The sequence below is a fragment of the Oxyura jamaicensis genome, chromosome Z (assembly GCF_011077185.1).
Source record: "Oxyura jamaicensis isolate SHBP4307 breed ruddy duck chromosome Z, BPBGC_Ojam_1.0, whole genome shotgun sequence".
NCBI lineage: Eukaryota > Metazoa > Chordata > Aves > Anseriformes > Anatidae > Oxyura > Oxyura jamaicensis.
Genome location: NC_048926.1, coordinates 25,046,794 through 25,060,376, shown reverse-complemented (window position 1 = coordinate 25,060,376; position 13,583 = coordinate 25,046,794). Strand labels below are relative to the sequence as shown.

Genomic DNA, 13,583 nt, shown 5'->3' with positions numbered 1-13,583 from the left:
TATTGAATAAGATGAAGAAAACTTTTTTGTGAATTGATAAAAAAAATTTAAATGGTCTTGAGACCTTTGGTATGGGAGAGGAGAACAAGGTGCTGAACAACTGCTAAGTATAAAAACTTCAAATGTACTTAGAAAATGTTCGCTTGTAATACAGTAAGACTGATATCATTACTGTACACTGATTTCAGAAGGGAAAGAGGTTATTTCTAATGTTCCAAAGGTTACACTGCATTAAGACCTCGCTCCCAATCTATTATTTTAAATTGGGCTAAAGAATAGTAATTGAGTGGTACATTAAATTTTCCAGTATTGGAGCAGTTCAAGTTGCCTGCTGTACAGATAGATACTTCTAAATAAGAATATATGGGCAACTTCAGATTTCAGTTATGCTAGATTTATTTTTCTTAAATATTTCATTATAGACTTGTTAAAAAATTAGAATTCAACAAGAGAACACCAACTACCCCATTTTGGGCAGCAGCCTGTTAGAAACATCCCTTTTTTATTACTGTCTTTTCATAAAGCAAAAATACTTCTTAAAGCAGGCTAATTTCAAAAATAGTACATATTATGAAAGACTAACATTAGAATTATACTTTTCCTGGACAAATCCAGGACTACACTTCAAAAGCACACTGTAATATTTAAATGTACACTGTTATATTCTCATAATTTTTCCCTCTACTAAACCAGTTTGTAAAATGTAAATCTTGCAAAAATAATATTAGAAAGTTAAATAAGCAAACCAAAGCTTAGTTTGAAAAACTGTGACAATGGAAACCAGATAACATATCTCATGAGAGTGTGCCTTTTAATCAGGTGTTTAGCTTACTATATAAATATAGCATAAATTAAACACAATTTTGTTCAATGAGAATCAATATCAATTAGTGATTTTTTGAGTCAACCTCTAAGTGGAAGCCATTTTAATGAAAAGTATAGGAGGAGCTGATGAACCCAATGTTTCCGTGTCACTGGATTCATTTCGGGTCAAAATCGCACAATATTTTCAAACTTCTTTTTTCCCTGTTTAAGTCTTGCAGTCCTCAACCATGTAATACCAAGTGCATGATCTTGCAGCCATTGTTTCCAAAGCATTCAAAACAGCAAACAAGAAATGAAGCCACTTCTAGACCTTCATTGCCTTTTCCAGTATAGCATAAGTAGGGACCTTGAATCGGCAAAAATGCTGGAAATAATACTTCCATTATTCTGTCCTGCTCTGCATTGTCCTCAAAAGCAAACAGGATTGTAAATTACTTTGCCTTATGTTTTATTCTATGTGCCCTGAGCAAGTGGTTAAGTGCACTTCTCAAGCCTCGGTACCACAAAGCAGTTTCTACAGCCATTTTAACCCATTACCTGTCTGGAGGAAAATAAATAAATATTTAGAAATAATAATAATGACAAAACAAAAACAAAACAAAAAAAAACAGGCGGACCCTCTCCCTTCAAATTAAGATTCTGGTTACTTACAGCAGTTAGAGAAAAACATCTATAAAGATTTAACAGATCGTTTTAAGCATCATAATTCAGAAGTTATTGTTATTCAGCTCTAACCTTATTACACAAAATACCAGGCTAAAGTACAACTTAAAAAGACCAGTTTTGGTTATCTACATTTGTCACAAAACAAGTAGATATTCAAACAAATTGCAAATTAAGTCTGATTTTCTGCATCTTGAAATTGTAATTTTTAAAAGTTTATTTGGAATCAGAAATGGAAAGGGGATTTTGATGTGATAATGTCAAACTGTCAACATGAATAAAAGGTATAACAGAAAGTCTCAGGTGATAACCCAATTTAATTAACCTTGTATAGCCAACCCACTTCAAACTTAATTCAGATTAAAACTGCTAGTATTTGCACTTAGACAAATTCTGGACTATAGGTGTTTCAAAATAAAGGTATTTTCTAAAAAAAAAAAAAAATAAAAAAAAAATAGATATGATTATATAATGAGGAAATATTCTAGAAGCTTTTGAAAAAGCCCCTCATCAGCATCTTTGTAAAAACTCTATCCTTTACCAGGTGAAAAGGTACTCTCATTAATTAAAAAGCACTAAAAAATATAAAAGACAGAAAAACAGTTACAAACAAAAGTTAAAACCATTAGATGTCTCTCAGGGGCCTGTAGGAGAAAACATGCTGCTCAACAGAGCTGAGAGTAACTGAGGAGTTATCTAATAAGGTGACAAAGTCTGCTGACACAAAATTATTCAAGGTAATCTAAACTAAAACCATGCCTGAAGAGTTGCAAGTGACTTATTAGTATTTTTAAATGATCTGAGGTAACACAGATGTCCTTGAAATATCATCAACAAAACTTCAAAAAAATATCTAAACATACAAAATTCAAATGCTTTCTAGTGAAGAATATCTTGGGATCATAAACTACAATTCTTTGGAAATATTAACTCAACGTTCAGCAGAAGTCAAAAGGAAGACAAACTATAGGAAAAGTAAGACCAAAAAGGTCAAAAAAAAATCATCATGCCACTGCTTAAAATTTCTTCATATTCTGACTACTGCGTGCAAGTTCTGGTCTCCCCATTTCAAAAAACACACAAGTATCAGGAAAGACAAAGAGAAGAGGGAAAGGTTTATAAGAGATAAAGAATACAGTGAGAGGTTATTTAGACTACAACTTTAGGATTACTGAACATGATGATGCAGGCAGCAATCTCAAGCCACCAGGCAGAGGCTGAGAAGGTGTGTAGAAGGAACATTATAATTAACTTGCTCTTGTATTTTAACTCTTATCTCTAAAGCAGCAATTACTGGCCACTGCTGAACATGAGGCTACTCTATTAAGAGGACTTTCAGACTCAGCCAGTATCACAACACATTAGCAGATTAAAAGCCAAATGGTAACTTTTTTTTGATCTTAAAAAAAAAAAAAAAAAAAAAAAAAAAAGAGAGAGAGAGATCCAATTATTCTCTTAATATCTTAAAAAATACAAACCACAAAAAAAAAATTATTTATTTATATAAGAAACAGACCTTCAGTTACAACTTTTGAAGAACCTAGAATATAGCTAGACTGAGCTGTTCTATGTACAGGTCTGGGTACTCAACAAATACCACAAACAAAATAGATCTCATAGATCTTTTCTCAGGCACACCTGAGGTGAAAGTTTAAGGTATAAATGAGAACATAGAAAAACAAAGGAAGAAAAATAAACACTCTTTTTAGATATATAAGAAACATTAGTTAAAGGGCAAACTGAAACAGACCTAGTTCTAAAGTTTTATTATAAAAAGAGTGAATGATCTACAAGATCTCTGTATTTTTTAATTGAACTTCCTAACATTTATTATAGTTGGTCATATAATATTTAGCTCACTATACATCCTGTCACTTTCTAAATGGCTTCTGAAGATCTTCTGTATGAATGAGCAAGTTTCAGATCAGATGACCTGAATGAAACATTGCTATGGAAGATTTTTAGGCATCTCAATCATTGAGGATTACAATTTCAGCTTAACACAAGTGAAGCTTATAACCATTCAGGCACCAATGCAAAATGTCATTCCATCCAGTTCCCACCAATTTTATTTTAGTGGTGTTTCAACGTTTACCTAAACTAAAACATAGCAAAACAATCAAAAGGTTCGTTTTTACCTTACGTGTTTTTTTGAACTGTACATAGTTCTGTTCATTCTTTCTGCTGTTTTACATACTATTAAATTCAATTCAATTCTAAGAAGCACCAATTTCTTTGCTCACTCTCCCCCGCCCCCCAGCTACTTTCAAGCTCACTCAATATTATATTTGGTTGCTTCTCCTTTGTCTAACTGCAAGAGTCCTTTCAAGACAGTGGTATGCTTTTGCATAGAGACTAAGGTAGGTCTCTTAAATTTAAATCCAAATTGAAAAAATGAGCACAGAAAAACTTTGCTAACAGAAGAGGTCAGTAAAAATAAGAGAGCTGTTGAAAAGCTAGGGCTAGGCAATCAATAACCACATGAAACTCAGAAAAAGTAAGTGCCAGATCCTGCACCTGGGATGGGGCAACCCTGGCTATACATACAGGCTGGGGAACGAGAGGCTGGAGAGCAGCTCCACAGAACGATCTGAGGGTTCTGGTTGACAGCAAGTTCAACATGATTCAAAAGTGTGCCCTGGCAGCCAAAAGGGACAGTCAGACCCTGAGATGAATCATGAATGACATTGCTAGCCAGTCAGTCGATGAATGTGATTGTCCTGCGCTGGTATGGTCTCACCTTGAGAATTCTATGCAGTTTTGGCAGCCACAGTAGAAGACGGGTATAAAACTAATCAAGAGCCTCCAAAGGAGGGCAGCAAAGATGGTGAGGAGTTTGGAGGGAAAGATGTACAAGGAGCGGCTGAGGTCCCTCAGTTTGCTCAGCCCAGAGCAGAGCAGGCTGAGGGGAGACCTCATGGCGGCCTGCAGCTCCCTCACGAGGGGAGCGGAGGGGCAGGCGCTGAGCTCTGCTCTCTGGGGACAGCGACAGGACCCGAGGGAACGGCATGGAGCTGGGACAGGGGAGGGTCAGGCTGGGGGTTAGGGAAGGGTTCTGCACCCAGAGGGTGGTCGGGCACTGGGACAAGCTCCCCAGGGCAGTGGTCACGGCCTCAAGCCTGATAGAGATCAAGAGGTGTTTGGACAACGTTCTCAAACATATGATTTGATTTTTGGTTGGTCCTGCATGGAGCCAGGAGCTGGACTTAATGATCCTTATGGCTACTTCAGGATACTCTATGATTCTATGAAAGCAAACATCTGTGTAAAACATACCTCAACAAAAGCGTATGTGCCTGTGTGTGTACGTATGTGTATTCCGCATTTTTGTTGTTAAATTTTTCCTGACACTTCTTTGTGTCTTTATATCCTATAGTGGACAAAAACTGAGGCAACTATGTTGCTAACTTGCAATCATTCTTGCCTACAGTGAGATATTTAAATTACACGGTTAAATCTAGGAAATTTCAGTAGTGTTTTATTAGATAATTAAATTTTAAACTCACATCCTCAGTAGTTATAAAGTCCAAATATTGCTTTCTAAACATGAATAAAAATCTTTATCCTTTTCAGAAGTGTCTGAAGCAATTTTCAAACATTTTCTAAAGTGCAAGTTATTTCAGAATAATGATACAGCATTGGGAAAGCTATTCATTAAAAACAAAGTTGGAAGAAACTCTTGTTTACAATCCAAACTTCTAAAAAATCTGGGGAAGATAAATTTCAGGCAGCTGTTATTTAAAAATTACAGTGAAAGGTGTCAAACAAGATTTAAAACAACCATTCTAGAAAGCCGACAACATCTCTGTCACAGCTCCTTTCTTGAACAAGAAGCAGGGTTCAGATTCAGATTTTGATTTTTGGTTTATTTCTATTACCACTCTTCCACAGACTGTTCTCCAATACCACCATCTTCTGTTACTCTTTACAGTCTCAGTACTGTAGAATGCTAGTATGTCACAATGGTTCACGTATTGCATGTCTTATTTTTCCCTTTATCCAAAGTAAAAAAAAAAATGTTATTTTCAAAAAAGTTCCCTGTATTTATAACATGAAATACATTCACTAAGGTATTAATTTTAAAAAATAAGTATTAGCTACAAAAATTTACAAATGTTAAATAGTATAGTTATGAAATATTTATTTTCTCTCTTATAATAAACATGTGTTAGTAACATGACAACTCCATTTGGAGAAGTGCCAGAAAATGCATATGATAAGATTATCCACAACTTACAAGACTGTAATTATTAATCAAATTATTGCTTGTATTTTCTGAAAACACAGGTGATTATTACAAAATAGGTTATACTTATTTGACATATAATTAGCAGCAATATCTCAGCCTCTCTAAATTCTGGATATGAACAATTACAGTACAATTATATTGTCTCTACATAATCTGAAGTTTGACTAACAGTTCTGAAACACGTTTCTGTAGCCAAAGATTTATTTGTTCAATCATAGAATGGTTTGGGTTGGAAGGGACCCTTAAGGATAATCTCGTTTCAACCCTGCCTTGGGCAGGGAGGGACACCTTCCACTAGATCAGACCGCCCAAAGCACCATCCAACTTGGCCTTGAACACTTCCAGGGATGGGGCACCACATCCTCAGGACAGCCCATTTCTCTGACTCACCACCCTCATAGCAAGTTTTTTTTTTTCCTTATATCTGATCTAAGTCTAACCTCTTTTGGTCTAAAGTCACAATTCATTGTCCTATCACTACACGCCCTTTTAAAATTCCCTTTCCTGTTTTCTTGTATGGACGCTTTAGGTTCTGGATGGCATGTTGAGAAGACCATACCCTTTTTCTTTTAACATTCCAAACTTTCCCAAATTTATTACTATGGAAAATAGAAGATTCACTGATTCAGAAACTATGTACTGCTCAATCGTCATTTGGGGATAGGACAAGGGGCAATGATCAAAAATGGATCTGGAATATCTCTGGAATATCTCTGGAGATATTCTGGATGCCTACCTGGGCAACCTGTTCTAGGGAACCTGCTTTGGCAGGGGGGCTGAACCTGATGATCTCTTGAGGTCCCTTCCAACCCCTACAATTCTGTGATTCTGTGATCAATAAACATGTAATTAATTCTATGAGACTGAATTGTCTTATTCATGGTGTCTACAGAAAATAATTATTGAGAGATCAATTTCAGCTACCATTGGGACACAATGCTGAGCTGGTTTTAACAGCTAAGCAGCTGAACACCACAAGTGCTCTCTCACTCCTCTCCTCAAAGGGAAAGGGGGAGAAAACACAATAAAAAGGGCTCAGGTGTTGAGATAAGGACAAGGAGATCACTCAACAATTATAGTCATGGGCAAAAGAGACTCAGCATAGGAAGATTAATATATTTATTACCTATACTAACATGCTAGAACACTGAGAAGCTCAACTAAAACTATAACCACCTTCCCCCCATCCACCCCCTTCTACCTTCTCCCCTCAAGCAGCACAGGGGAATGGGGAACTGGGGCTGCAGTCAGTCCCTGACACTTCATCTCCACCACTTCTTCATGGTCACTCTCTGCCCCTGCTCCATGTGGGGTCCCTCCCACAGGATGCCATCCTTCCCAAACTGAGCCTGTGGGGGCTGCCCACAGCCAGTAGCTTTTCAAGACCTGCTCCCACACGGCTCCGTACCACAGGGTCCATCCCCCAGGAGCAAACTGCCCCAGCACGGGTCCCCCACGGGCAGCAGTTCCCTCCAGACCCCTGTTCCTGCGTGGGCTCCTCTCCAGGGGCTGCAGCTCCGGCCCGGGGCCTGCTCCTGCAGGGGCTCTCCATGGGCCGCAGCCTCCTCCAGGCCACATCCACCTGCTCCACCGGGGGCTCCTCCACGGGCTGCAGCGTGGAGATCTGCTCCGTGTGGGACCCATGGGCTGCAGGGGGACAGCCTGCTCCACCAGGGGCCTCTCCACAGGCTGCAGGGGAACTGCTGCTGCGGGCCTGGAGCACCTCCGGCCCTCCTGCTGCACTCACCTGGGGGGCTGCAAGGGGGTCATTGCTACTATGGTTGCTATACGTCATGTCAATAGTATTACAGTAAGAACCACCCAAACTGATGGAGATTGAATCTTAATGGTGCTGGGCAAGTACAGCAGTGATGGAACTGCCAAGCACAGTGTTGATGGAAATAGAGCTGGCTTCAGCATGTGTCAATCCAGTAACACATACCATCTCTCCTTCCCTGAAGGACTATTGTGACAGATGGAACACAAAGTCATGGGCTAAATGAACTGAATGGACATTTTAGAAGGAGAGCCCATAGACAAATGGAATGATACGTGTGTGTATATATGAAAGGACTAGAGATTGATGGTAATCAATGAAAACATATTGGAAAGTGTGCGACCCAATCAAGATGTAAGTGGTATAGAATAATTGGTATCGTCCTGGTTTCAGCTGGGATAGAGCTAGGTTTCTTCCTAGTAGCTGTTATGGTGCTGTTCTTTGTATTTCTGATGAAAAAAGTGCTGATAACACACAAAAAACAATGTTCTAGTTGTTCCTGAGTCAAGGACTCTACTGCTTCTCATGTTGCACTGCCAAAGAGGAGGCTGGGGGTGCACAAGAAGCTAGGACAGGACACAACAAGCACAGCCAAATTGGCCAAAGAGAAATCCCATACCATATGATGTTATGCTCCCATAAAACTAGGGTGAGTTGGCCAAGGGCCTGCTCAATGACTGGTTGGACAGTAGTTGGCTGGTGGTGAGCAAGTGTAGTCCGCATCACTTAGCATCATAGAATGGCTTGGGTTGGAAGGGACCTTAAAGATCACCTAACTCCAATCCCCCTGCCATAAGCAGGTATGCCAACCCCTACATCAGGTTGGCCAAGGCCCCATCCAGGCTGGCCCTGAACACCTCCAGGGATGGGGTGTCCACAACTTCTCTGGGCAACCTGTGCCAGTGTCTCACTACCCTTACAGTGAAGAATTTCCTCCTGTCTTGTCTAAATCTATCCTCTATTAGCATAAGACCATTCCACCTTGTCCTGTCGATCTACCCAAGCTATCCTTCTCTTCCAAACTATCCTTCTCCACCCTTTTTAATATTGAAAGGCTGCAATGAGGTCTCCCTGGAGCCTCTTCTTCTCTAGGTTGAATATCCCCAGCTCTCTCAGCCTTTTGTCATAGGAGAGGTGCTCCGGCCCTCTGATCATCCTTGTAGCCCTTCCCTGGACTGGCTCTAACAGGTCTACATTGTTCTTATGCAGGGGTTTCCAAACCTGGATGCAGCACTCCAGATGAGAGACTCACAAGGGCAGAGCAGAGGGGAATAATCACCTTCCTCGACTTGCTGGCCACTCTGTTGATGCAGTCCAGCACACAGTTGGCCTTTCGAGCTGCAAGTGCATATAACTGGCTCATGTTGAGCCTTTCATCCACCAGGACCACCAAGACTCCCCAGTGAAGTAGTCACTGCACCAAGCTTGTATGAATTTAAGAAACGTTTGGACCGTGCACTAAGTCACATGGTCTAAACTTTTGGGTAGACCTGTGCGGTGCAAGGAGATGGACTTGATGATCCTTACGGGTCCCTTCCAACTGAGAATATTCTATGATTCTATGATTCTAAGTCTCTCCCTGCAGGGCTGCTCTCAATGAGTTCTTCTCCCAGTCTGTACTGGGAAATAACTACCTCTTTGGTTCTCGCACTTTTTTTTTTTTTTTTTTTTTTTTTCCCCAATTCTCTCCCCCATCCCACTAGGGTAGGGGATGCATGAGGGTGAGAGTGTGTGTGAACAGCTGTGTGGTACTTAGCTGCCTACCAGTTTAAACCATGACCAGAGGTACCAAAAAAGAGTTAGAATACAGTGTTTTTTAAACTCCACCCTACGTCATTAAGAGTATAGTTTCAGAATCCTCAAGTTCAGTTCTCCCTTGTCCCTATTTTCATTTCAGCTTACCCACTCCATGCTCTGAAGTCTAAATACATTTCATTTTGTCATAATGGTACTAGCAATACTAAATATTTCAAGTATTTCTTAAAAGGTAGCCTCCCAAATTTCAGGCATAAATTGATCCATCTGATAACTTTTTCCCTCTTCCTTAAAATAAGAAAAAGTATTTTATGAAAAGTAAAAAATCTTAAAAATTGTTCTAGTTTCCTAATACATTTATTTCCTTCCTTGATTCAAATTCAAAGGAGACGGTGTGATTTTTATTAGGCAACAAAGAAAGTATTAGTCAACAAGGCAATGTGCAAAAATACTCACTGTAATGTTATCCAAGAGTTTGGCCATATGCTTAATAATTTCACCATGGTGTGCTGGCTGGGTTTGTAGCAGTTTCTTAATGACAACAACACTTTCAGCAACCACGGTTTCTGTTTAAGACAAAGCAAATTATTACTTTTAAAAGCATTTATGCAGAAGAAAAAGTCATAAATAATTAATTGCAAAATATGTCATCAGCTTTCAAAATATGTTTTGCAGAAGTGAATTCTATTTGCTTGGTAACAAAGATGTAAACCACTCTACTAAGTAATACAAAGTTCAGCTTCTAAAGGCAAGGTATAAGCAGCAAAAAGGATAATGCAATGTTCTAAATGGAAAAATATCCTACCACATCCTTTTTTTGAAATTACCTTTTAGTAAAGCTGTTTGTATTTCTCCTTTTCAAACGGAGGAACAGCATGAAAAACATCTGTTTTTCATTGAAATTATGTATATTCATAAGTAATTTGGTATCTGTATTAAAAATACAAACAGTTCAAGGAAATATACAATGTTAAAAGTGACGGCTCATTCTTAAACAAGAGAAATAACTGAACATTTGTTGCACTTTTCCACCTTCCAAACAGTCTCTCTCAGACCTGTAACCTAATCTCTAGTACATTCAAATGAAACTTCTAAATAGGCAAGCTGTTGTAAGATTTATGTCAAAGTCATGCATTGGACTGCTTAACTACTGTAGCAAGTAACATTCACAGCCTGATCAACTTGTATGAAATGTGCAATTTTTGAAGCTGAAAAAAAACCACTGGTGCAGAGGTAAGCCTCTATGCAAGAGTAAACTCATCCTATAAGGAAAGATGAAGTAAAGTCAAACATAGCCAAAGCTGAAACCAAAACAAAAGACTACTGCAAGAGTTTAACGTAATTCTAATTTTCATTTATACTATGAAAAGGAAGTAACTATTTTTCCTAAAGTATCCATATTTAAAACTAAGAACAAACAAAACTACCATTCCTTAAACATCTCAGAAATATTCCTACCTTTGAGGAGTTACACGGACACATGGACCATTCATCAAGAAAGATGAAGTTTCAAAAGTACAGTATGGGGAATAGATTTCTATTTTATTTATTTTTTTTTAGAAAGCAAACTTATTGAGTGTAGCTATTCAAAAGTTCTGAATGTGTGTCATTATGCCATAAACCTCTGAGAAACTTAAATTTTAGCTTGCAGCTTTTGTGTGATCCTTTATTTGACATGACATCTCAGTCATTTTTCTAACTAATTTCTTGAAGTAAGGTTAACATTGCAAAGAGGAAACCATAACACATCTACTTATATATCCCAAGGTTTTCCATAATCTTATAGACCAATTCAACTGGAACTGTATTTTGTCCACTTTCTTACTGCAGATATTAAAATAAGAAAATTCTTAAAATTTTAAAATGACAACCTGGAATTTTTAAAGTGAGAGAAATTAGTAAAACAATCTCCATTCTTGAGTGCTTTGTGATACTACTTAACAGGGAAAATGGTTAAGCAAAATAAAACTGAACCCAAAAGACTGAGGTGGACACAAAGTCATTATTAAAAATATTGTTGACAACATGGAACTAATCATGATGAACTTAAGTGCAGATTATGAAGTGTCAACTTGGGAAACACTTTAGTGCAGTCTGTGGAAGCAAATTTAGAGAACTGAATCAGAACTGTAAACTGGTTCTATGAGTCTAGATACCAGAAAAGAAAGTAAAAACAGAAGTATGTACTTATAATTAATGTATTTATATTAGAATAAAGGCTGATGTAATTCAGAAAAGAGAGGCTTTCCAAGGTTTGCTTTGTGCACATGCAGGATCCCAAGAATAAGTATATAACATATGCATCTAGTCAAAGACACAAAGATACCGCTTTTATATAAGTAAAATCAGAAAACAACATGAGAGAAAATTATTAGCATTGTGAATGGCTATCATGAAAATTTTAAAATGTAAATCTGCTACAATTATCTAATAAGAAGTACATATAAGACAAGGATAAACGAATGCATAAGTTGTGAAACAAGTGTAAATTATTTTATATCTTAAGATCATAGAATCATAGAATATCCTGAGTTGGAAGGGACCCTTAAGAATCATCAAGTCCAACTCTTGACACCGCACAGGTCTACCCAAAAGTTCAGACCACGTGACTAAGTGCACAGTCCAATCTCTTCTTAAATTCAGACAGGCTCGGTGCAGTGACAACTTCCTTGGGGAGCCTGTTCCAGTGTGCAACCACCCTCTCTGTGAAGAACCCCCTCCTGATGTCAAGCCTAAATTTCCCCTGCCTCAGCTTAACCCCGTTCCCGCGGGTCCTGTCACTGGTGTGACATAGAAAGATCATAGAAAGATCACAGAAAGCAAGTCAAATTCTTAAAATAACAAATAAATACATCAGAAAAGCTGGTCGGGATAACCTTAATCAATAAAAGGAAACTACAAGAGGCATTAGCGTCTTCTCTTAAGTCTTAGTATATAAGGCACAAGTCATAGTAAAAATCTTAGCATGTTTGTTGTTAGTTTTCTTCAAATAATTTCTAGGCAATATGGTAGTGGCTACTCTGAGTAGAAGTGTCTGAAGACCCTGGAGCATGAGCACTTCTCTGAAACCTAACATATATTCAGTCACACACCACAGACCCTGAAGCATAACAAATTCTCAAAACCCTAAAATATATTCAGTTACACAACATTCTGTTTCACCAAATAATGATGTGTTTCTAAAGCTAACAATGTAGTGGACAATAACTTGCGGGGAATTAATTAGAGTCCTTTTCATAATTGAGAAGTTGGCCACATTACAACAGAAACTCAGAAAAACAACATAGCAAGATGCATATTACCAATGAACACTCAAAAGCTGCATTCTGAAATACTACATTTTATACAACTGATGTTCTAATTTTTTTCCAATACTTAACAGAGCCATGTGGAAACTAAAACACAGAACTGAAGGCCAATTTATCCACATTCTATAATTTAAATAAGCATTATTTCTAATACCTGACAAAATTACTTCTTCTATTTTTTAGAAGAATATATTGATCGAATTTCATAGCAAGCCCTACAAGTAACTAATCTGTGTTGTTTAGAAGGTTATGCAGATGATTCAAACTAATGTTAAAAGGTAATTATTAAGAGCTAGGTACCAAGACAAACCTTAAATTTCTTCTTTTCAGAATTGCCTGAAATCTGTGTTTTCACCTGGTTTATTTTTCCACACTTATAATAAAGACAACTCAACTCTGAAATCACGGTAATAAACATTAACTACGCAATACATAGAGTTGGTTTACTTTTACTTCATTCTAACAGTAATTCTAGTAGGTAGGTAGTAGTTACCTGAGGTATTAACAGTTTTAGTGATTTTAGGACTTGCCTGTTCAAATTTGTATAAATTACTAGGGAAAAATAAAGTCGTTTTCACTGTGCTTCTTACAATTGTTTTTACATTGTTTATTACCCATTGATTGCAAATTTCAACAGGAAAGGAAAGCTACCTGAGAAAAACCTGCAGGTTCTCTAGTATATTCACTTCAGAAAGACAAAACAGACTTCTTATAATCCCATCTGTCTCTTACATCTAAAATGACTTTTATGTCATCTTAGTGAAGCCAGAAGTTAGCTCAAATTTTCGAGGCAATTGCTAATGGAAATGCATTAGCGAAATGCCAAATGTCACACCAAAGAGCCAAAATAACTTTTCTGTTTGTTCTTCCTTCAGCAGATGAGGAATAAAAATAGTTCTAAGATCTCAACAGGGCTTCCAGAAACAAGGCTGGGAAAGAGCAGATCATCCCGGAAACTATGCTAAGAAACATTGAAAATAAGGAGGTGATTTGTGATAGCCAACTT

At 37.8% G+C, this 13,583-nt stretch overlaps 1 protein-coding gene across 5 annotated transcripts in view; it reads right to left on the bottom strand.

Moving 5' to 3' along the window:
* Nucleotides 1–13,583, bottom strand: part of AP3B1 (adaptor related protein complex 3 subunit beta 1) — a 157,263-nt gene that overhangs the window by 79,865 nt on the left and 63,815 nt on the right. For all 5 annotated transcript variants that reach the window (XR_004746162.1, XR_004746161.1, XM_035309919.1 and 2 more), the window contains exon 14: nucleotides 9,726–9,835. Coding sequence is in view for 3 of the 5 variants with exons in the window: in XM_035309919.1 (XP_035165810.1) it covers nucleotides 9,726–9,835 (110 nt within the window). In the remaining 2 variants the exon portion in view is untranslated. The remainder of the gene's footprint in view (nucleotides 1–9,725; nucleotides 9,836–13,583) is intronic.